At 33.0% G+C, this 23,148-nt stretch overlaps 3 protein-coding genes and 1 long non-coding RNA gene across 4 annotated transcripts; 3 read left to right on the plus strand and 1 right to left on the minus strand.

The window, feature by feature from the left end:
- The first annotated feature begins 1,474 nt into the window (after positions 1-1,474).
- Positions 1,475-3,418, plus strand: LOC149388623 (putative ubiquitin-like-specific protease 2B). The gene is made up of 7 exons (XM_089622480.1): positions 1,475-1,546; positions 1,632-1,718; positions 1,805-2,142; positions 2,466-2,666; positions 2,739-2,794; positions 2,877-2,970; positions 3,123-3,418. The coding sequence occupies exons 1-7, from the start codon at positions 1,475-1,477 to the stop codon at positions 3,265-3,267; spliced, it is 993 nt and encodes a 330-aa protein (XP_089478606.1). The 3' UTR covers positions 3,268-3,418.
- Positions 3,419-3,486: 68 nt separating this feature from the next.
- LOC149388624 (uncharacterized) lies at positions 3,487-5,075 on the plus strand. Its single transcript, XR_016301031.1, has 3 exons — positions 3,487-3,588; positions 3,866-4,266; positions 4,842-5,075. It is a non-coding gene; the product is annotated as an uncharacterized LOC149388624 (long non-coding RNA).
- A 2,109-nt stretch (positions 5,076-7,184) lies between these two features.
- Positions 7,185-9,116, plus strand: LOC149388625 (DNA repair protein RAD50-like). The gene is made up of 5 exons (XM_089622481.1): positions 7,185-7,307; positions 7,442-7,516; positions 8,625-8,777; positions 8,851-9,029; positions 9,113-9,116. The coding sequence occupies exons 1-5, from the start codon at positions 7,185-7,187 to the stop codon at positions 9,114-9,116; spliced, it is 534 nt and encodes a 177-aa protein (XP_089478607.1).
- A 2,672-nt stretch (positions 9,117-11,788) lies between these two features.
- Positions 11,789-16,329, minus strand: LOC149388626 (laccase-11-like). The gene is made up of 5 exons (XM_089622482.1): positions 16,259-16,329; positions 15,804-15,918; positions 13,319-13,453; positions 12,293-12,659; positions 11,789-11,880 (listed from the first exon to the last, which is right to left on the minus strand). The coding sequence occupies exons 1-5, from the start codon at positions 16,327-16,329 to the stop codon at positions 11,789-11,791; spliced, it is 780 nt and encodes a 259-aa protein (XP_089478608.1).
- Between the last annotated feature and the right edge of the window lie 6,819 nt (positions 16,330-23,148).

The following is a 23,148-nucleotide window of genomic DNA, read 5'->3' on the forward strand; positions in this document are numbered from 1 at the left end:
AAGAAAAATCACAATTAACAAATGATTTTAAATTGGAAAATAGGTTTTGTTATTTTCTCCTCCAAGCCCAAATTCTAAAATAAATTTAGCCCAAACTCAGCCTTCAGCGTACCTCTCTCTCTCTCTCTCAATGGACATATCTCCCGCGCAATTCGCCCAAATCACCCCAAAAAAAAAAAAAAACGTGGACAGAGGATTGACTGTCGATGTACTTGTGTTGGTTAATAATAATTTCCGGTCCCCTTTTTGTGAAATCCTGGGTACGAAAATGCCGATTAGGAAAAACAAGAGAACACCGCCGGTGGTCAAGAAATCCTAACTCCAGGAAAAGCCGATAATGGAGAAGACGAAGTCGTCGGCTCCAAAGAGGGAAAGAAAACGAGCTAAACGTGAAGAAGAACCATCGTCAAGCTCCGATAATCATGTAATTTGCGTCGCTTTTTGCTTGATAGATTATTTGTGGTATTCTGGTTGAAACGTGCTGAATTATGTTTTGTATGAACTGTTTTAGAAAGGTAGTCTCTGGTTGTTTTGTGAATGTTGTTTAGAGAAACATGACGATAGATTCTTTTTAATAAAAGTATATTGACCTGTTTGGCATTTCATGAGATCCATTTTATAAAATCTTCAAATATTATTGACATGTTTACAGTTAATGACAGTTTTGAATATTTGAATTGCTGGTTTTATTTTTATGTAGGCTTGGTCTCGAGATCTATCAGATGAGATGATCAGTGATTTGTTCAGCTTCTTTGGGAATCTCGACAAGTTCGAGAAATCAACGGATATGACCCCCGAAGAAAAAAAGCTTTTCGAAGCTACATGCTTCGGACATTTTCTACGAATGCCGAAAGTCACCCGGTCCTCGAATATCATCCATAGTATCATGGTTAGGTGTGGTCGCTATGGCAAAGACTCTTCCGACATACTTTTTTTTGAGCTTGGAGGCCAACCACGACCCTTTACAAGACAACACTTGGCTGACATCGTGGGTTTGCGCATTGCAGAAAACTACAAAGAGTTCAACTATGACGGCCCTGAAGAGAAGGATGGGCTTTACAAGAAATATATCCTGCCTGTGAAAGAGAAAAACAGGGGACATATAACCTCTTTGGTCTTGAAAAGAAAGAAGTGGCCAGTGGAGAAGAGGGTGAAGTGTTTACTCCTCCATTTCTTGTACGACGTCCTTCTCGCTGATAGCCCAAAAAAATCAATCACGAACATGGCGTTCATTAAAATGGTCGATAACCCCGACGAGTTTAACAACCATCCGTGGGGTAATGTTGTTTGGGATTTCCTAAAGGAACGGATCCATTGCTATGTGATGAAGCGGAAGTCTTACAATAGGATGAAACCCACGAAGATTAACATTGGTGCCTTCATTGTGGCGCTTCAGATTTGGGCATATGAGTGTATGCCCATATTCAGCGAGTTGAAATTATGCACAAAAATTTCAAACACAGCAACCCCGTCGATGCTTCGGTGGGAAGCTAATTCTAAAATCTCTGTGGTCACAGTCAACAAAATACCCTTCAACAGCACCAACGTAACTTCAACTTTCGCTTATATTAAATTTTGATGATGTTCTGGACATATAAGAAAATGAGGTTGATGCAGTTGTAAATCTGCAGTTGGTTTTCAATCCAATCGGATCTGAAGTCGCAAAGCCGTCGAGAGTAGTCAAGAACATCAAGACATCGGAATTGCAAAAAATAAAGGTGAATCATCACACAAAAATACTGTATTTCGTAACAACTATCTCAGGAGTTATGAGTTAATTTTATTTGCACGTAAATACTTTCAGGATCGGGTGAAGGCAGTCGAAACTTGCAATATCAAAATCCGAAATGACTTTGTTTCCCTTCGAGAGTTCGTACTGTCCACATTCAATGATTTTGAATTTCAAACAGGTCTTCGAGAAGATGTCGGCATGAATTTTGTTTCTGTAAGTGGGCAGAAGAAAACAGAAGAAGAAAAGAAGAAAACAGAAGAAGATAAAAAAGAAGTCGCAAAAGATAAGCCCTTTCAAGACGTTATCTATCCAGAAGGAGATCCTGATGCTGTTATCATCCACAAAGAAGACATGGAACTCCTGGAACCTGAAAGATTTATCAACGATACCATAATTGATTTTTATATCAAGTAAGTTTAAATTTGTTTATAATATGACTGCTCTTAGTTATTTCAAGTATCCAGTTCTAGTTATTAATTCACAGAAGGAAACTAGAGTTGCTAATTTTGTAGCTTAGAGCATTTCTTTAATAATATTATAAACGTGTGGGACTTGAAATTATGGGCATAGACTAAATAAGCTGAACTCATGGATACTTATAAAATTTATCAAATTATTGGCATTTCTGTAATAAGCTGAACTTATAAAATTATACCTAATCTGGAATGGTTGGAAGAAATTATAAATTTTTGGGAAATTTCCTAGGAAGCCTGATTACGAGCTCTTCTTGTAGATTTTTGGCCAGAAACTTTCAGTCAGACGAAAAGCACAAGTTTCATTTCTTCAATAGTTTTTTCTTTCGGAAGCTTGCGGATTTAGACCAAGATCGATCTGAAGCTTATGAAGGCAATGAAGCATATCAGCGTGTTCGTAAGTGGACAAGAAAAGTAGACCTTTTCAGAAAGGATTACATATTCATTCCAGTAAATTACAGGTAAGACTGGTTTCAGTGTTGTATTGCCTGAATTTTTTTACTATGCGATTAACCGATGCAACATGGTTACAGTTTTCACTGGAGTTTGCTTGTCATTTGCCATCCCGGTGAAGTGCCAAATTCAGTAGGTAAGAATAAATAGTGATACACTGTTATCTTTTTTCTTGAATAATAGTTATCTCTCGGTCATTTTATGTTTCATTATCATAGATGAAGAATCTGAAAGTGTATCCAAGGTACCGTGCATATTGCACATGGATTCTATCCGAGGAAGTCACAATGGCCTTAAGAATCTCATCCAGAGGTAGCTTTTGACATTTGCCTGATAACTAAGCTAAAGGATACTATGTTTTATATTTTTGCTTAAACTAACTATTTAGTTCTCAAGTTAGAAGCTGTTATTATAGCATTAGATGCTAATTGTGACCAATTTTTCTCATTGTGTCTGTAATGTAGTTATCTATGTGAAGAATGGAAAGAAAGGCATAATGATGCTGCAAATGATGCTTCATTAAAGTTCCTTCTCATGAAATTTATCTCGCTCGAGGTATATATACCTCTAAGTACCACCAAGGAGATTGGCTTAATCACACCAAAATAATGTTTAATAACTTTTCCAAGTCATTGCCTTTTTTAATATTCTACGACATTCTCAAAGCATCTCATAGTGTTTTCAGAATGTTTTTAACTAATTACCAAGAGGAGTGTTTAGAAGTTATCATCTTTTCCAACCATCATTACTCACTGTTTATGAAGAAGGCATTTCTTATTTACAGTTTCATTGTTTTTCATCTTCATTAGTTACCACAGCAAGGAGAATTTCTTTGACTGTGGTGTATTCTTGCTCCATTATGTGGAGCGCTTTCTGGAAGAAGCCCCTCTTAACTTCTGCCCCTTCAATGTCACAAAGTCATCCAATTTTGTAAGTTTTCATATATTCCAATTTACATTTTCATATAGTTATTTATTTTTCAGTAGTTCCCCGGTTAGGATTTTAAGAGTGGGAATCAGTACCCTGCAGTACTTCTCTTTTAATCATACTTTGTAGAACGTTGTTTATAAACTTTTACCATTCACACTATAACTGAATAATATTAATTTTTTTTTTTTTTGGTTTTTACATTACTGCTTTTCAATTATAACATACTCTCTATGCGAATGACATTCGTAGAATAACTTACCAGTTCACGTATTTCCAGTTAAGCAGAAACTGGTTCCTGCCTAAGGAGGCTTCTCTCAAAAGACAAAAAATCAAGAAGTTAATATACAAGATCGTTGAAAATCGCTCTCGAAATATGCCAAAAGCTGATAGCATTGATCGAGATCCTTCTCCGGCACCCAGCGAGACATGTGATCAAGAAACTGAAGTAGTAGTTCTTGAACGGATAAACAGTCATGAAGTCAGAGAATAGTTGTCTGAGCCCAGAGGTGATTTGTGCTTTGGAAAATCGGGCTTGGTTTCATCGAATTTATCTGAACTAGGACCTTCTTCGAGCTCATATACTGGCGCGAATTACCAACACTCATTCAAATTTCAATTGCCATAGTTTTGTGGAGATTTTCAACTATTCGTCTTCTGCGTAGCAACTTCGTCTCTCTGGTGAGTTTTTTTTTTTTTTTTTGGTAAATATTGAATGTAGTTACATAATTTTTTTTATTGCTACGTTAATTTGTTAAAGAAGGCAGCTTCGTAATAAATAAAAACTTACTCAATGAATACTGTCTTACTTTTTTTTTTTTTTTAAATAGAATACTGTCTTGTTGATTCTATATTTATTGCTATGCTAGTTTGTTAAAAAGGCAACTCTGGAACTAGTTACTCTATAAATACTGTCTTACTTTGACAATAGAGAAACCTTGATCTATTATCAGTTAGACATGGCTGAGTTGGTTGGTAGTTTGCTAATTAAAGACAACTTTGTATATAGAAACCTTGATCTATTATCAACGTCGATCTGTTTCTTTTTGTTCTTTATATTTTATATAGTTCTATAATTTTTTTATTTATTTATTTTATTTTTATTGTTATGGTAGTTTGCTAATTAAAGACAACTTTGGACTAAAATTAATCAGTCTATAATTACGATCTTACCTTTTTTTTTTACGGAAGTATTGTCTTACTTTGATTCTATACCTTTCGTAAAATAGTGAAACCTTGACCTGTGTGAGTAATAGAACAGCTTGGGGATGTCTTTTGGAGCCAACCTCTCAAACAAGACTTGAAGAAAAGAAGAAAGCAACGCTCCGCCAACCAACTCAGCCATGTCTATTACTCACACAGGTCAAGGTTTCACTATTTTACGAAAGGTATAGAATCAACAGGCCTACCATGATGGCAAAGTGCGACATGGTCCCCAAGGATGTGAACGCTGATGTACATGGCTTGCTGTCTGATGTACAGAGGTGACATGGTCCCCAAGGATGTGAACGCTGCTATGACAACCATCAAGACGAAGAGGACCATTCTGTTTATTGACATTCATGTCAATTTATTGACATTCATGTCAAGAGATTGACATTCATGTCAAGAGATTGACATTCATGTCATTCTCTTGACATTCATGTCAATCTCTTGACATGAACATGAATGAATGTCAATATATTGACATGAATAACAATTTAATGACATGAATGTCAATTTATTGACATATTTGTCAATAAAATCTCAAATATTATAAATTCTCAATATATTGTCTATATATTTACAAGGATGTATTTTATTGATAGTTTAAAAGGATATATTTTATTGTCAATAAATTCTCAATAGATCTCAACTGTCAGTTTATATTTTAAAGTTAAAATAATCCCTCACCAACCTGCTAGTGCACAAAGGCTCGCTTGGCGTACATGAAGTCAAACTAGTGGTCAATGGAAGAGAAGACCTCTGCAACACTGGTTGAGTTGGAGATCATACAGACAGCACGTTGGACCTTGGCAAGGTTTCCACCGGGGACCACATACACTTTCAGATTCTTCATCTATGATAATGAAACATAAAATGACCGAGAGATAACTATTATTCAAGAAAAAAGATAACAGTGTATCAATATTTATTCTTACCTACTGAATTTGGCACTTCACCGGGATGGCAAATGACAAGCAAACTCCAGTGAAAACTGTAACCATGTTGCATCGGTTAATCGCATAGTAAAAAAATTCAGGCAATACAACACTGAAACCAGTCTTACCTGTAATTTACTGGAATGAATATGTAATCCTTTCTGAAAAGGTCTACTTTTCTTGTCCACTTACGAACACGCTGGTATGCTTCATTGCCTTCATATGTCAATAAATTGACATTCATGTCAATAAATTGATATGAATGTCAATTTATTGACAAATATGTCATTAAATTGTTATTGACATTCATGTCAATATAATATATTGACAAATATGTCATTAAATTGTCATTCATGTCAATATAATAAATTGACATTCGTGTCAATATAATAAATTGACATTCGTGTCAATATAATAAATTGACATTCGTGTCAATAATGGCATTTCAACAATTTAGATTGCAATGTAAATCAAAATATAAATGTATAATCCTCGGATAAGTCCTCGGAGAAGTCCTACCACGGAGAGCTTGGGCAGAATTCTTTTTCAAACACACCAAATTATAAAATTGAAATATAAATACAAATATAATCATTTATATATATAAATGTATCATTAATAGAAAGTATTTAAACTGGTGAACTATATTTAAATTTCAAACAATAATGGTATATAATAAATTAAGACGAATTAAGTTAAAATAATCGCTATTATAGAAAAAATTACATATAAAAAAGTATATTGATTCAAAATAGGCAGTCAATAATAGTATATAATAAATTAAACATTCACTAAATTTAAATAAGAGGAAGAACCAACCTCGAGCTCGTCGTCGTCATCCTTGAGCTTGTTGGTCTCGAGCTCGTCGGTCTTGAGCTGGTCGGCTCGTCGGTCATTAAATTGTTATTAACATTCATGTCAATATATTGAGAAGGTTAGGGAAAATCATATTCCGCACTTTTCAGGTGATTTTTCCTGACAGATCTTTCTTGAACTTCACCATAATGTTTACGTTACTGAGCAAGAATTCAAGTATATTAACTCTCGTTTGGCTGATCTTACTAAACGCGTCGATCGGTAGCCGATGTGCAAAGATGAATACCTTAAGTTACCGTTCTTGAAAAAAGGGTATTTCCAGGGTAAAGTAAATTAATTAAATAGTTAAGTTAATTTAATTAACTTACTTGCCGGGCTATTTTCTTAATAAAATAAAACTTAGACTAGATGCCCAATAAGTTGTATAGAATGGGCTAGTAAATACTAAATATTAATCTATTTAGTGATATTGTTTTTATTTTTTATTTTAACTTCAATGTAAATAATTTGTGCCGTATGAGACACGCTCGTTTCCTTTCTTTTTTTGTGTAATAAGAAAACAAAATAGAAAACTTGAGAAATCTTCTGAGAACCCAAACTCTTCTTCTTCCCACGTCTGTCACCCAAGAGAGAGCCAGCAAAATGACTACTGTCGATTCGATGTTCATCGAAGGGATTCGAAGCATCAATCCCGAGAAAGGGATTGTTATCACTTTCTTCAAGCCCCTCACTCTCATCGTCGGTGACATTGGCACCGGAAAAACTGTACTTTTTCTCTCTCTCTCCCTCTCTCTCTCTCTTATATACCTATATATTGCATGTTTTCACTATTATTCTATCTCGAACCTCATCGATTTTTTTGTTGGCGGTTATGTGTTTGTGTTGGCGTCGATCTTCAGGCGATAATGGAATGCATGAAGTTTTCCTGTGCAGGAGTGCTTCCTGCGAGGTCAGCTAATAGTTTCATCCATAAGGTCTCTCTCTCTCTCTCTCTCTCTCTCTCTCAACTCTGAGTACATGTTGTTACCATCTAGCAAATTCCTTGCACAATATCATGAAGAAATTATTTATCCTACTGGCTCAAAGTTGAGTATTGAAAAAATGGTGTTCCATATTCTGGTGCAATTATCCATAAAAACGACCACAAATTTCTTCACTCGCAATCGTTACCCACAACTCTTCCCATATCATCTCTCACGATCTACAAAGGCTGAAGATAACATTTTATGTTCATGGACCTTACAATCAGCAATAAGAAAGATTGGGATAAATTGTTTTTGTCAATTTTTAATAAATCTCTGGGTGTTATTTTAGGTAATGATCGTTAATAATTATAATAAATTTATAAGTTTGTGCTATAACACATTTGGGTTTGTTTTCTTAGTATGGATTTCGATTTTTTAATCCTTAATTATTTCGATTTCTAAAATTTGGTCTTCGAATATTTGTTCGTTGTCCTTGAATTTTTTTTCCATAATTTGTCATTTATTTATTTTGGTCAATTTGATATCTATTATTGTTGAATCCGGAATCTCTTTTTTTTTTTTCGTAACTTGTCATTTGTTTATTTTGCTTAATTTGACACATAATTTTGTTGAATATAATATTTCCTTTTTCGTAGCCCGTCATTTGTTTATTTTAGTCAACTTGACATATATTATTGTTGAATAAGAGATTTCTATTTTCGTAACTTGTAATTTGTTTATTTTGGTTAATTTGGACACATGATAATTTGTTGAATTTGAGATCTTAGTTGTCAATATTAAAGTGGGATAGTTTCATATTGATTGTGTGTGTCAATAAACATATGTTTATATATCGATTTGACTTCTGCATCAATTGGTTTTAAGATGAAATTCAACATGATATTAAAGTCTTGCCCATTCACACAATTTGAATTTGGCCCGGCCAACGCGAAGCGTGAGTGAGATTGTTACTCGGCCTGATCACGCTGTGCCTGAAGGGAAATATTAAAGTGGGATAGTCTCACATTAATTGTGTGTGTGAATAAACATGTTTATATAAGTTGGATCTCTTCACTTGATTGTGTGTACACTAAATGTTTGTTTGTGTGTGTGTCAGGGCTACTGCTCATCTGTAAATGGGACAATTAAGCTACGAATCAGAACCCCAACAATGGAGGCAATCTCTATAAGGTCTCTTATATTGATTCCAAAAGCTTCGAGGAACAACCAGCAGAGAATTCTTAAAACCATGGATCTCCAAACTGGACTTGTAGGACTTTATGCCTAGTCAAAAGTTTTGTTTCTCAGTACTCTTGATGATGAGTGTTTTATTGCCTCCGCAGAGACTTGACCATACTTTTTCTTGTTGGGCCGATATGGATACAGAGACTGTTGCTCTGATGGGCGTCTCCAAAGCAATTCTCGATAATGTGATATTCGTGCGTCAAGACGAAGCCAATTGGCCTTTTGAAGACCCACGTATTGTAAAAAAAAAATTCGATGATATCTTCTCCATCACAAGGTATATGATTTTACTCTGCCGATATATTTGTCATTTCTTAAGTATGTAATTCTAGAGCATTTCTGTTTGTTTTATGCATTTAGCTAACTGGATTCGGATCACATTGGTTTTCATACATTTCAAATATGTGACCTTTGCTTATTATTTAGATTTGCAAAGGCGTTGGACGAAATGAGGAAACGTATCAAGGATTTAAATCAAGAGATGTAGGTCTGTCGCCTTAAATTGGAGAATCTTCAAACATTGAAAGATACAGAATTTCAGGTTTTTTTTTTCTTCCTTTACTCTGATATTCAGATATTTTGTCCGTAGGTTCTAACATGCTTGACGTGATTTCTTCTCTCTCTCGCCTAATTCAGTGTCTTCTTTCCTTTCACATACAGCTTCGTGAAATCATTTCTCGTGATCAAGAGAAAATGAAATCTATGAAAATTCAGATTGAGGATTGGCAAACAAGTGTCCAGGACGTCAACTCTAAAATTTTTGAGACTCGGGCGACACTGAAATCACTGAAACAAGTAGAAGAGCAGATATTGATTAAGACTGTTATAAGAGAAACCCTAGACAAGGATCACCGGAATAAGTATGTTGCAGCCCTTAGCGTGGAGAATAGATGTCATATATTATTGAAGAAAGAACGCGACACAGCCATTCAAAACTTATATAAAAAACAAGATCTAGGCTACCTTCCGAATTCTCCGTTCAGCGATTTGGATGCTGTATATCTCACAAACAGACTAATCTCAGGGGTGGAGAATCGTAAAAAGGATTTGCAAGATTGGAAGGTTCCCACCGAAGAAGCTCAAACCATTGAAGATGCAATAGGAGGATTTGTCTCGTGGCCGAAGAGATTGATCGAAGTGGACACGGGAATAGAGAGTCGCGGTCCGGTTGTCAAACAACTCTCAAAGCTCGGTTTAAAGAGTGAACCTAGCATCGATGATACTAAGAAGATTCCGTACAAGGTGATTAATCCAAAGTTTCGATTGCTCGCTCAACATGCCAACAAAGTAATGTTACCGGAAGGGGATGTGATTATGGTCAATGTTAGTCCAAGTCTCGCGGCTATCCCGATTCCGGTGTCATTTGAAGATGTTTCCGACTTTTTACAATACTTGGAAATTGACACGGGGAGCATAACGGTCTATATGGAGTTAGTGTTTTCTTTATATGCGTTTTTAATATAAATATTCAATATTTAGTGTTTTGATCAATCAAATACTTGTTTGTCATAGCTATCTACGCTCGAGGCTAGAAAAGGCGAAGAAGAGTCGAGACTATTGTTTTATAAATCCGGGCTTAAGTTCGTACATCGAAAACAACGACGAGGACGCTTATTTGTCAAAACGAGTCAAGGACGTTGGAAACATAGTACGAAAATGCAAATTTGGTGAACTAGCTATGATGCCGTACAATAAAGGTGCGCATTGGATGCTCGTTGTCCTCGACCCTTGGAGAGATAGTGCTATGTTCTTCGACCCGTTAAGAAATAAAATTCCAATCGATTTAACTCGATTGATAAAAAAGTAATATTTTGATTTTTTAAACTATTTTTATTATAAATCATTGTAGAGGTTTTTTCTCTTATGATTTTCGTGTTATAGGGTTTTTGTGGATTTCAAGCTCGAGCACCAAAAAACCAATAATAACGGACAGTCAACGTACATCAAGGCTTGGAACGCTCCGAGACAAACCGGAAACACGGAATGCGGGTATTTTGTTATTTCGTATATGCGCGAGCGATATAGTCCTAGGAGGTGTAGAAAAATTAGAAAGTAAGAAAAACTATACAAAAGAGGATTTAGAGAGAGTTAGGGAAGAATGGGTAACTTATGTACAAACATTTATTAATTGTGATGATTAGTTAGTTTTTATATTCAATTTTGGATTGGTTTTAGATGTAAATATTTCTTTTGAATGTTTTGGAGATGTATATATTATTTTTTGGATTGAAGGTTATTTTCAGGTGCCATATTTTTTAAACCGGGTTTAGTACGTGTAAAAAATGATTTCAGGTTCAAAATAAAGTCTTCGCCGCGGCGTATAACGTTCGCCGCGGCGAAAAATAAGAGTCGCCGCGGCAAAAAAGATACCGAGAGCACATTATTCATGCATCAAAAACTCGCCGCAGCGATGTTTTAGTTTCGCCGCGGCGATATACACCTCGCCGCGGCGAAACTAAAACGTCGCCGCGGCGGGTTTTTAAAAAAATATTCAGAAAACTTCTACAACGGATAAAAATCCGTTGTAGAATACTCTCGCCGCGGCGCAGAACCTAAGTCGCCGCGGCGTGAACCTCGCCGCGGCGAAGTATAATTATAGCCGCGGCGAAAACATTCTACAATGGATTTTCAATCCGTTGTAGAATCATGTCACCGCGGCGTGGAACGTACTTCGCCGCGGCACACAAGTCGCCGCGGCGACGTATTATTTCCGCCGCGGCGACATGATTCTACAACGGATTGAATATCCGTTGTAGAATTTCTCGCCGCGGCGAAAAATATACTTCGCCGCGGCGAGATGTTTGAAAACATTTAAAAATTACACAATGGATTCAAACCGTTGTAGAAGCTTCTACAACGCTTAAATATCCGTTGTAGAAGCTTAGTTTCTACAACGGATCATTAAGCGTTGTAGAAAGCTGTTGGATTTTACAACGGATTTTTAAGCGTTGTAGAAGCTTCTACAACGCAGGATTCTACAACGCTTAATAAGCGTTGTAGAAACATTCTACAACTGTTTTTAAGCGTTGTAGAATCCTAGTTTTGTAGTAGTGCATTTTCCACTACAAATGCTGTTTTCAAACCCCAACCCGTGTGAACCTCCAAATGACAGTGCATAAACCACACTCCTGCAAATAATTACCATAAATTATTGCCACAGATATATAAATATTTTTCTCCTCTCCGTTTTGACAAAAATAAAAATAAAAATAAAAATAAAGGGTTCCATAGGTGAGTGAGTGAAAGGAGAAAAGTATTTTTGCGGCTGCTATTATTGTTAGCTAAAGTCAACTTTGGCTAATCATTCATCAACAGATTAAAATATACTATATTGTTTATATATTAATAAATATATTAATTTAGGTTATCTAATTCTAATCAGCAAAGTTCAAAGATAATTGACTTTTTTATTCTTAAAATATTATTTGGCATGTATAAGAGTACGTTGTATTTGGAATGTGAAATCAATAAGTGAAAAAAAATTGTTTGTTTGCATGATTAATCGTGGTTTAATTAATGACAATGAAAAATAAATGTTACCTGGGTTGTCAGCCCTAAATCTGATGGCGGTCCAACGTCCACCGGTGGGAACTCCAACGGTGTTTCTTTCAGGAGGATCAACTAAGTTGAACTTAAGCGGGTCTTTACTAGAGTTAAAGTTACCGACTCCGCTTCCAACCACAAAAAAGTTATATCCATGGAGATGGAAAGGGTGTGATTCCACAGTTAGAAGATTAGTGTCTTGTAAAACCAACTCGATGCTCGAATTGAAAGCAAGTTTGTTGACCTTCGTCCCGGCTTTGGTTGCGAGATTCGCGGTCAATGGGGCGCCCGTGTAGTTGAAAGCGGCTGGTGGGCGATCGGGGAAATCGGTCGCGAAAACCCCTTTGATTCCAAAGTAGCGAGCCTGAACAATTTAACAATATATCGTATAATAAGATAGTTGAAAGTTATATACAATTAAATAAGGGCCGTTATTAAGTTATATAGCCACACGGATATAGTGGATTGAGATATAGCCCACCTTTGGTTAATTTCTTGTAAGTAGCCAAGTAAACTTATTAACAAATTAATAAAAGCCTTATTTAACACCACCAAACATATATTTTAGGTAGTTAATACGCTGCCACGTATGCAAGTTGGCTATTTACAAATTATTTACCAAAGGTTGGCTAATTTACAATTCCTATAGTTTAGGTGGCTTACGTAGCCAATTTTTTTATTAAATAAATCAATCAAATTTTGGGAGACGATAAAAAAGTACTTCTTCGTATTTTCATCTACATAAGAATGAATCCGAATCATCTATCTTTTTTTTCATGTCTCGCTACATGACTCTTAAATAAAAAATTATAACGCCGTCACCTTTTTATTATTGTTATTAGATTTAGAATAATAATTAAAAGAAATTGGGATGTGACTTATTTTTATTGGATATACGAAAAGGGACAGACGATCTAGATTCCATAAAATAAATTCAACGATTTTGTATTTTGTTATACGCAATTTCTCTCGATCTATAGTTCAATAATAATAGGAAAAAAAATTCTTTCGTCTATTTTATACCTGAAGAAGCCCGGTTTGAGGCATCACGAAACTTATATTGTTTATAGAGGCAGTGAGTTTCGTCCCGTTGAGGCAGCTAGGGCAAGGGTTTATCAGTAGACCGGGATGGTTTGCCCTAGTTTCAGGTCTTTTAGGCTCCGTTTGGAACCCGGAAAATAAGAGAGAAAGTGAAAATAATAGAGAAAATGAAAATGTAAGAGAAAATAATAGAAAAAGTCAAAATTCTAATTGTGTTTGAAAGTCATAGAAAATATGAGAGAAAATTGACGGGAAAGTAACGATGAGACTAGGGACGGAGCTAACTCAAGTCCAGGGTGGGCTCTAGCCCCCTCCCCCTCAAATTTTTTTTATTTATATTTTTTGCCCATTTTAAATTTTTTTTTATATTTTTTACCCTAAAATATTTACACTTTTGACCCATTTTTTTAAAAAAATTTCATTTTTACCATGAATTTTTTTTTAATTACAGCCCCCCTAAATTTTTTTATTTACATTTTTTGCCCATTTTTAAATTTTTTTACATTTTTATCCTATAAAATTTACACTTTTGACCCATTTTTTAGAAAATTTTCATTTTTACCATGATTTTTTTAATTAGCCCCCCTTAAATTTTTTTATTTACATTTTTTGCCCATTTTTAAAAAGTTTTACATTTTTACCCTAGATAAATGTGATCCCCTCATAGACAAATGTGGAGAGATTCTCATTTTCCATTTGATTTTCGAAAGAAAATGAAATTCTCATTTTAGTTATACACTTTCCCTTGCATTTTCCATCATATGTTGGCCTCCATGTGACCCATGGGGTTTGTATTAACTTGGTTACAAAAGTTGTTAGTTTATATCAGTCAATGTACCATCAAAGGTGAATGAGAATAAGCTACGAAGTTCTATTCAATTCATTTCTCTCTCTCTCTCTCTGTTCAAAATTCCGTTTCTCAACAGTTACTGAAATGAATACCTTTTGAAATAATAAGTGAATGTTAGGTATAATTTAAACGGTTAGCGTTTTTTTTTTTTTGAACAAAATGGTTATCATTAAATTGCGTAGAAAACCGGAAAATTTTAAACATATAAAAAACAAATAAACAAGCAAACAAAGGTTAAATAGCTTCAAATATTACTATGAGTAAATTAAAAGGGATACAAAGTAAAACAAGAGATCCAGATTACAGAAATATTCTACACAACTCATTGATTAATTTTCCTGATTAGTTAAATATAGCCAACAAACTTATTAAGTGTAAAGACAGACCGAAATATTAAATACATATATTATATTGTGCTGTAAAATCCGATGATGATCCCATATAGTAAGGAATGAATAATATTTTTAATAAAAATCATAGGGAAGAGTTCTAATTGTTGAATTTGGAATATATTTAGAACTTTCAAAGGTTAATAAATACCACTCGTCAGAAATATTATAAATTATATGCATATGATTAATACAAACAATTGTGTGAAGGACGAGTCAATGGTTTGATATCCATCTCCTCAATCAAACAAAGAGATTACAATTTCATTAACGCCACATTTCAACAGCCATTATTGAGAAGTAAATTTGATATTATAAGATGTGCATGCAAACATATTGAAATCATGTAGTAATTTTTTTTTATACTAAATTGTATTATTTGTATTTTTCAAAACGGGGTAAAAACACTGGTATATTCCTTTATAAAAGGGTATAGTTAAGGGGGTAAAAAAGGCTAACTAGCCATTTAATAAGACAAGGGAAGTTCAGTTACATTTGTTAATCAAAAGTTAGCGTGTACGCAGGCTCTTGTATTTAAAAATGGGCACTTTCTTTTTTTCGGGAAAACCCCTAATATATTAATTAGTTAATCAAATTATAATAATAATATCGCCACCTAGACGTATTGTTACGTCTCAATTCGTAGTTTCTGAAAAATTATTATTTATCAGTAGATAAATCTTTATCTTATATTATGAAAAAATTATTTCCGTTTTTGAGGTCTTTCTTGGGGAAGTAGACCGGGATGGTTTGCCCTAGTTTCAGGTCTTTTAAGGTGAAGAAGACCATTATGTTGGACTCCATGTGACCCATGGGGTTTGTGGAATGGTTTTGTGGTTTGGAATGATGATCTCTATATATTATGTTTTTGTGGTCTTCAAGACTATTTCCGGATTGAACATGTTGAGAAATAAACTGAAAAAAAAAATACAATATCATTATTACCATGTAAAAGAACAAACATCAGTAGAAAAAAAAAATTGAGAAAAAAATCACAGTACAAGAACAAAGGTGAAAACTTTTGTGATTGAATAAGCAAAATCCAGATCACTAGATATTAAACAACACTTGTGAAACTAACTAAAACATCATAAACCATATCTCTTATATACGTCTTAAAGTATATTGCTAAAATTTATTTATCAAACTATATACCTACCTCTCAGAGACTTTGAAAGAGAATAAGTAAATGGAAAAAGTATTAAATGAGTATTTGGTTGAGCTTTACCAGAATTAGCAGAGATGAAGAACGAGTTTCCAACCTAGTTTGATTCCCATTTTCTTTCGAATAATGATCAGCCTTTCCTTCTTCCACCCCTGAATAATGCTCACTCCAATTCACACTTTAATTTTTTTTTCTCTTGCTATTATATTTGGCATTGTCTAGAAAAAAAATCACTATTGTAAAAATATAAATTAAAACCAACACCCTCTCGTGGGGACCAGCCGAGTTGATAATAACTACCTGTTAATTATAAACAACTAGCCACATTATATTAAGGGAGAGTGAGAATACTAGCTCAATCGTCAATCAACCTACCAATATTAGGAGAATAACCCAAGTTTGAATAAATTAAGTGAATAGCTTTCACTACCTAAATTACCCTCATATATAAGAGCAAAACTCAATTTTCCCAAAACCTAAACTTAAACTCGTTCTCGTCTTCGTCCATTTCATGTCACCGATCCACTTCATGCCGCCGATCGCCGCCGATCCATTTCACGCCGCCGCGTCGTCGCCAATCATCGTCCATCTTCGTTGTTGATCTCTAACGTCGCCGGCGAGATCCGTCATAGACGCCGTCAAGATCCGCCATAGATGGCGTCGATTTCATCGAGCTCCGACGGCGGCGATGCTCGACCTCACTGGAACGAACCAGCTCGACCACTGTGCCGAGGAACAAGACGAAGAAGGGAAGGCGATCTGCTGCTTGGCGGCGCAGGGAAGGTACGGCGAGGATTGGCCGGACTGGTGAGGAGAGAGAGTGGTGAGAGATCGGAGGTGGAGAAGAAGAAGAAACAGTTAATTGCTGATCCCTAACTCGCGGAGAATCGACAGTTCAGATTGACTCGGAAATCGGCGGGGGGAGAGGAATCGGCGGCGGAGAGGAAATCGGCGGCGATGGAGGGGATTGAGGAGAGGCACTTTGTAAATTCGCGAATTGGTTAATTTAATTAACCTACTGGAGTGAGTTAGGTTAATTAATTAACTGATCTGTGAAGGATTTGAAATTAAAAAAAAATTACAAAAATCATAACTTAAGTCAATTGATATTCAAAGCATTCAATTAATTAACCTAATTCCGAAATTCAATCATTTAGTAAATTAACTTTACTTACAAAAAAATCAGAACCTAAACTAATATTCAACCAATAAGTTAATTAATTAACCTAACTCGCTCCAGTAGGTTAATTAAATTAACATATTCACGAATTTACCAAGGATGTTATGATCTAAGCCGAAAATATGGGCTATTTACTTAATAAAATGAAACTTGGGCTATTCCCCAAATAAAAATGACAAACTTGACTAGTTACAACAAATTTCACCTATATTAATTTTAGGCTAAATAGTTCTATCAAATTCAAACTATTTAGTATTTAAATTATTTTTATCCTTATGCAAAAAAGTTCTAGATTATTTGGGATCTTTTCGTATTTTATAAGATAAAGGACATGTATATAGGACATGTATATATATTAAGGTAAAGGACATCTCATTTCTCTCTCATATAATTGAGTTTGGTTAGGAAATTAATAATAAAATATGCACGTACAAATAATTTAAAGCTCACGTCAGACTATTCACATATTTTTAAGTAGAAGTCGTCCCATTGAAAAAAAAAGGTAGAAGTTATCCCCAAAAATAATTTGGACGACACTATTTTTTAGGAAAATCGACATCAATAATACAAATTGTTTGTTATTTATCAAAAATCAACTAAAACTCAAATATTGATATATTTATCACGAATTGATTGATTCTGTGACACATTTTATCATCAACATGGTTGATTTCGTGACATATTTAATATTAAATATGTCAATATTTGAGTTTTAATTGATTTTTGGCAAGTGACAAACAATTGATATTATTGTTGTCAATTTTCCAATTTTTTGTATGTAGATATGAGTTCAATCACTTAAAATAACATTCATTGTTTTTAAAGTTTAAATAATTTATTTGTAATTTGAGATTAAATATTTCATATAATTAAATATACAATATATGTAAACGTATGAATAAAAAAAAATAGAGGTTATAATTATATTTTCAATCACAGGAGGGGATTTTGTAAACCTTTCATTTATTTTAGAATAATTTGGCAGCCAATGGAAATTTTGCTGTTCGGACAAATTTGATTTGTGGTTTGAATTTTATCTTAAATTATGAAGTTTGGTACTGTATTTATTACAATGTATTGTTTGTAAATATAATTTTCATTATGATTGTCAATATTATATAATTAATTAAGACTTTATACTTTTCTGATTTCCGTTAAAAGAGATTTCTAAAAAAAAAACCAATGAATTACGATTTTGTGTAATTTGGTAATCAGCTTCATAGGTTGTTAAATTTTATTAAGTTAATAATAGATTATAAATTATGTCAATTCTTATCGACAAATATTTTTCATTTGAAAATTTTTAGAATTCTTTAATTTTTTGGAAAAATATAACCATCTCCAACCATTGGTAATCGGTATTTTAGTAATTTTTCCGACAATCCAAATTCAGGACTGCAATATATTGGTACCAGTTAGTGGAAAGATGGCAGCCAAATAAAGACGAATGTTTCCAGCAAAAAAAAAAAAAAAAAAGACGAAGATTATTATTTTGAAAGGACTAATTTCTTTTAGGCAGAAAATTGCCTTTACTTTTGTCAAAATATATCCCCGAAGATTTACTTATAACATGTTTGGGACAGATCACATATTCTAAATGAACATTAATCATGGATTCATAGTGTACTTAATTAACTAGAGCATATAAATCAATTTTAGGGTTTATGCACAACCTTAATTGGGCATACAAAATGAAGAACATATCAATTTAGTGGCGTATATTACCTCAAATGTCAATTTTAAAATATTTTTATTATTATTTTACATCCAATAACTTTACACCAACCCATCTTAAAAAAAAATCATTTAGCTTTGCTAAAAATTTCATTTAGAAAACTTGAGAAACTAAACTCTATTACCTCACATTTAATAATCAAGCTTCAAGTTGAACACTTAAAAAAAACACTAAAAATAACATTTTAAAATTTTCAAAATCACTAGAAAAATAAAAGGTAAAATGTTTGAAATCACTAAAAAAATGAAAACAAAAACTTCAAAACGATGAAGAAGATCAAGACCAAAAAAAAAAAAAAACACTTAGAAAAATCACTAATATTAAAATAATATTTGCAAATTTTTGCCTTCATTTTTATATCTTAAAAAATTTTGTCTATATTTTTTTTAGTGATTTCAAAATTTTTGTCTTTATCTTTTTAGTTGTTTCGAAGGTTTTTAACAAGGGTATTTTACATGTTTTACTCACCAAAAAGTTTGATTTTCTTAAAGTGTTCCACATTAAATTTGATTTTCAAATGTGAGGTAACATCAAACTTAGTGTTTTTTAATTCATGCACTTAGACAATATCCTAAACCAATATTTCTAATATATATATATATATATATATATATATATATATATATATATATATATATTTAAGTACAACTGTACAAGTACAAGTCCTAATTTTATTTTCAATTAGAGGATCAGAGAAATCATATGTCAGAATTACTTTGCCTATAAGATAGTTCAATTGTTGGAAATTAATTAGGATGGGATGCTCTATAAGTTCTCTATCTAAGTAAATCTTCCATGGATTTACTTTGCCAAAAGTATAAGCATATTTTTTTTTCTGCGCCTAAAAGAAATTGATCATTTTAAAATAATAAAATCGTCTTTTTTTGCGGTCCTAAATAATTTAACTATCGATTGCCAAAGATGTATATTATTGGCTATCGTAGGGTCCTAAATAGTACGAGTTGCATATTATAAAATTCTGACATATGATTTCTCTGATCCTCTAATTGAAAATAAAATTAGGACTTGTATATATATACAATTTATACCGGAACGAATGGTTATCTTGATTCATTAGAAGTTGCACATGTAAGAAAATTTATCGTTGATTTACGTATTTACTTAAAAATGAATAAACCTAAATTCCAAGAAATCATATCCTCTACCAAGACATTTACTGAGGAAGCATAAGTCCTTTTGAAAGAAGCTATTCAGGAACAGATGGATCGTTTTATCCTTTAAAAAAAAATTTCAATTAGAGGATCAGAGAAATCATATGTCAGAATTTTATAATAGAAAAATTAGTCGATCTAAGCCACATAAAACATTACAATTGTAATCTAGCCAACGTTTCATTTAATTTTCGAATCTAGCCAAATTTGATGACGTGTCATATTTATGTAAGATGGTATTTACTATATTAGCCTTGATTTGGTTTCAAAAATACTAGCCCACGTTTTGAAACTTGGTTTTGTAGCCAAATTTGTTATATTCGGTTTATATTTCGAATTTTAAAAAAAATTCTATACTTAGCAAAGTTTGTTATTGAGCGTTTTTTTCTTTAATTAACATTATAGTCGTGTAAGAAAATACAGTGTAAATGTTCGTAAATTTTTGTTAATCTCCGTTGCTTTGTTAATTTCTGTTAATTATGGTAAATTTACATATGTGCAGGTGGAGCCGATTTCTTTCCTTTCCTTTAATACGCATTTAATACGGTATTTTTGTTTTCCAAATTTATTTTCTAATTTTGAACGAGATTTTATCATAATTACGTGTATTCATTATCTTGTTTGACTTATTCAATCAAATAAATATTTTCTTTCCCTTTTAATTACATCACCGAATCTCATATTATGAATTCAAAAAACTGAAATTAAATTGCTGAAATTATAGCCGTGTAAGCAAATACAGTGTAAATGTTTGTAAATTTTTGTTAATCTCCGCTGATTTGTTAATTTCTGTTACTTATGGTAAATTTTTTGTGCATTTATTGCATTAAATTTTCTCTTTTAATTATATCACCGAATCTCCTATTAAATTAGCTAAATATTCAATTAAATTGCGAAAAAATATGAAATTAATTGGCTGTATACAATTCAAACCGGTCAAACGTGGGCTAGTGTTTTGATCAAGTAAGTATAAGAAAAATGGTAAATTAGGTATTTTATATCCGTAAATTTCAGTAAATGGCTAGATTGCAAAATTTACCAAACGTTGGCTAGATTTCAAAAACCATGTTTCAAAATGGCTACGTTGCTAGTTTACCCTTTATAATATGCAACTCGTACTATTTAGGACCCTACGATAGCCAATAATATACATCTTTGGAAATCGATAGTTAAATTATTTAGGACCGCAAAAAAAGACGATTTTATTATTTTAAAATGATCAATTTCTTTTAGGCGCAGAAAAAAAATATGCTTATACTTTTGGCAAAGTAAATCCATGGAAGATTTACTTAGATAGAGAACTTATAGAGCATCCCATCCTAATTAATTTCCAACAATTGAACTATCTTTTCCCATTTTTTTCTTAGCTCAATGGTTTTCTATTTTATTTATAATCTAGTAGTTCATTCAGAATTATATTCACCCACTGATTTGCTAAAATTAATTAGGTTCAGAACTTGATAAATCCCAGTATATGCTTGGAACAAAACACATATAATATAACATCAATCATGATACACATTTAACTAGAGCAAATAAATTAACCTTCTTAGTACCCTCAAATCAATTTAGGGTTTATACAAATAACTTCACGTTTATAAGGCATACCAAGAAAAGCAAGAAAAGTTTATTGATAATTTTGCGGCAAGAAGGGACGGATTTACTTGGGCGTTAGTGGGACACGCGCCTCCACTAAAAAATTGGGAAAATAATTAAAAGAAAACTGATGTAAATTTAGATGTTCTACATTGTATGAAAATGATAAATTTCTTTGAACAGCTACATTAGCTAAAATGCAGTGTTAATTTTTAAAATCCCAAACTTTAATTAGATAATTTTAAAGAAAATATTAAAGCATTCTATATAAGTATTTTCAAATTACAGCATGATTTTGAATCTTAATGCTCCAAAATTTAAAATTTTGTTACGACTCTTAACTACTCAAATATGATTTAAAATTTAATTAACTTTAATTTTTTCTTCATTTTATGCATCAAGCATACTTAAGTATAAGTGATAAAAAAAAAATTATGAATTTGTTGCAATTAGTCAATTCTCTAGTTTTTTTTTTTTTTTTTTTAATTCTAGCCAAAATTTCATTTTATTAAGAATATAACTCATCAGACCCGCAATATATAATTAATTAACTAAAGAGTAAAGTTTACTCTTTTTAGTTAATTTAATTTACTCTTTAGTTATTAATTTACTACGGATTAGGTGGACTATTTTGTTACTAAAATGAAATTTTGACTACTTTTTAAATGGAGAGTGGACTATTGGACTATTGTGCCAATTACCCCAAAAAATGGCTCTCAAGATATATAGCTATATGAAAACTCATGTTTTTCCATGTAGGTAACATTTGGTAATTTTTAAGTTAATAGCCACAAAATTTAATTAACAAATCCAAAAAACATTAATAGTTGTAAATATTCATTAATAATTGTAAATAACTATCAGACTCCAATGACATAAATGAAATGCTATAAACGTCCAATTAATTACACATCACCATAATGACTATATACTTAAAATTTACAAAAAAAAAAATAAAAATTGGCTATATAGTAAATCTCCAAATTTTAGTGGCTTAGTTACTCAATTAATTGAAAAAAATCTCTAGATCAGTCTAACCTTGTATTAAGTGATATAAAACGACAGTGAAACCAAAAGATCAAACTTGACACTGTCGTTTTAATCCTTATCCATTCTCCCGCTCCTCTTTCTCCAAAGTAAGCTTTTCCCGCTCAGCTTGGCTTGGACCACTCCACACGTGTCAGCCTCTCCTCTTCTCGTACAAACAGTAGCTCTCCTATTGGTGACTGAGACTTGACAAGGATTGGTATCACAACGGAAATATCCCTGCCAGGCTGTCTTGACAGCTTGCATTCTTATCCCTTCATACATCACTCTCTGTATAAAGCTTGTAGGCCTGCGTGCCTTTTGTTGCGATATTTTGATAACTAGCACGCAAGCGGATGTATCGAACAAGTAATAGTGTTACGTAAGTAACGGATATCGATCCCACAGAGACTAGTTACTCTAGCGATTTTCTGAAACTTTATGCTAATTAATTCCAAGTAAGATTAAGAAGATGGTTGTAACAAAAGCAATAATAAAACTAAAGTAGAGAGTTAAATACGAGTTTTGCAAGAAGAGAAGGTAGGGGTCACGATTTCACCGGAACTAACTAGGACGGGGGTTTCGGGCTCGAACAACAAAATCTACTCCTATGGATGCTAATCTCACTCTATCAAACTTATTCACTAGCCTCTCTCGAGTGTTCTAGCAAACCTATGCAATTGACGGATTATTATCCTC

Source organism: Urtica dioica, chromosome 8, assembly GCF_054948205.1.
Source record: "Urtica dioica subsp. dioica isolate 48M chromosome 8, U.dioica_male_clone48M_v1_H2, whole genome shotgun sequence".
Classification (NCBI taxonomy): Eukaryota; Viridiplantae; Streptophyta; class Magnoliopsida; order Rosales; family Urticaceae; genus Urtica; species Urtica dioica.